The 1,153-nt window shown below is 45.7% G+C and overlaps 1 protein-coding gene across 1 annotated transcript; it reads right to left on the bottom strand.

The window, feature by feature from the left end:
• Window positions 1-501: 501 nt before the first annotated feature.
• Window positions 502-1,096, bottom strand: Pmar_PMAR019273 (pyruvate kinase I, putative; the record flags this gene model as incomplete). Its single annotated transcript, XM_002786311.1, has 3 exons — window positions 502-780; window positions 821-910; window positions 950-1,096. The coding sequence occupies 3 exons, from the start codon at window positions 1,094-1,096 to the stop codon at window positions 502-504; spliced, it is 516 nt and encodes a 171-aa protein (XP_002786357.1).
• Window positions 1,097-1,153: the final 57 nt, after the last annotated feature.

The raw sequence follows: 1,153 nt of genomic DNA, 5'->3' as shown, positions 1-1,153 counted from the left end.
GTCATCACCCATAGCAACATGTGTTTGACCAAGTACTCGCTTCCCTCGTACACAACGTCCAGTGAAGCCATGGCGAGCTAACGGAGAATCAACAAGATCATCAACCATTATAGAGAATCGTACTGAATGATTGAAAACCAGTCTGAAAGCATCGTACTTTTTCACCCTTTGAAATTGTCAAAACCCAATACGTAACAACTCTTTAGTCACCCCAGGGATAGAAAGCTTTCGAAGACGGCGGAGAGTCACATGTGCAAATTAGTGGTCGACCCACTAGGTGATCATCGCAACGGAAACCTTCCATCGTAATTGTGCATGACGAAACTTGATAGCTACCGAGAGAACAGAACGCAACCCTCATTGAATAGACCATGAAAGACTTGAAGTGAGACCATCATAGCACGATGAATGTTTACTAATCAATAGCAGGTCATCAAATACCTTGCTGCTCTCATTAGCAAAAAAAGTGTGTGCTCCTTATGGTAACGTCGTTCCCCCTGTCTAGTCGACCTCGAGGACCTTCATCAGATTACTAGATCCGCTCACCTCCTCCTTTACACCATGCACAGCGACTATCTTATCACCAATCGAACATAGGCCCATCTGCTTAGCGTGATCAAGGGCATTCCTTATGACATGATCAGTGCCTTGAAAAGACGGCACTTGTAAGGCTACTATCCCTCTATATAGCTGCAAATGCTTGACGGTAGACTCAGATGCAGACAGGGCCAGTATTGGTGGATACGGACGATACTTCGCCAACAACTTTGCCGTAGACCCCTAAAGGACATTCATCGTAATAATCAATTTCTAGCATTACCGTCTCAGTTAGTGCAACGATGAGCTTAGCGTTGCATTCAATACAAGCCTTCACTGCAGATGAACATACAGCTTCTGGTATGGCCAATCCCTGAGTGCTACAATAACAAGAACAATTACCACAGCCTACCCCTTGGCTTTGATTCATAACAGTCTCACGTATTCTCTGGAACAAAGTCTCGTAGTCAATACAGGTCTCAGCCTCCTCGCAGATCCTTCTCATAATAGTCACAGCTTGTATAGGGAATGCCCCTCCTGCCGACTCCCCAGATAGCATCACAGCATCAGTTCCATCCAACACGGCATTGGCGACATCACTAGCCTCAGCACGAGT

This window comes from Perkinsus marinus (genome assembly GCF_000006405.1).
Source record: "Perkinsus marinus ATCC 50983 genomic scaffold scf_1104296931608, whole genome shotgun sequence".
Classification (NCBI taxonomy): domain Eukaryota; phylum Perkinsozoa; order Perkinsida; family Perkinsidae; genus Perkinsus; species Perkinsus marinus.
Note: the sequence above shows the minus strand (reverse complement) of the source record. Positions and strands in the feature narration are given on the sequence as shown.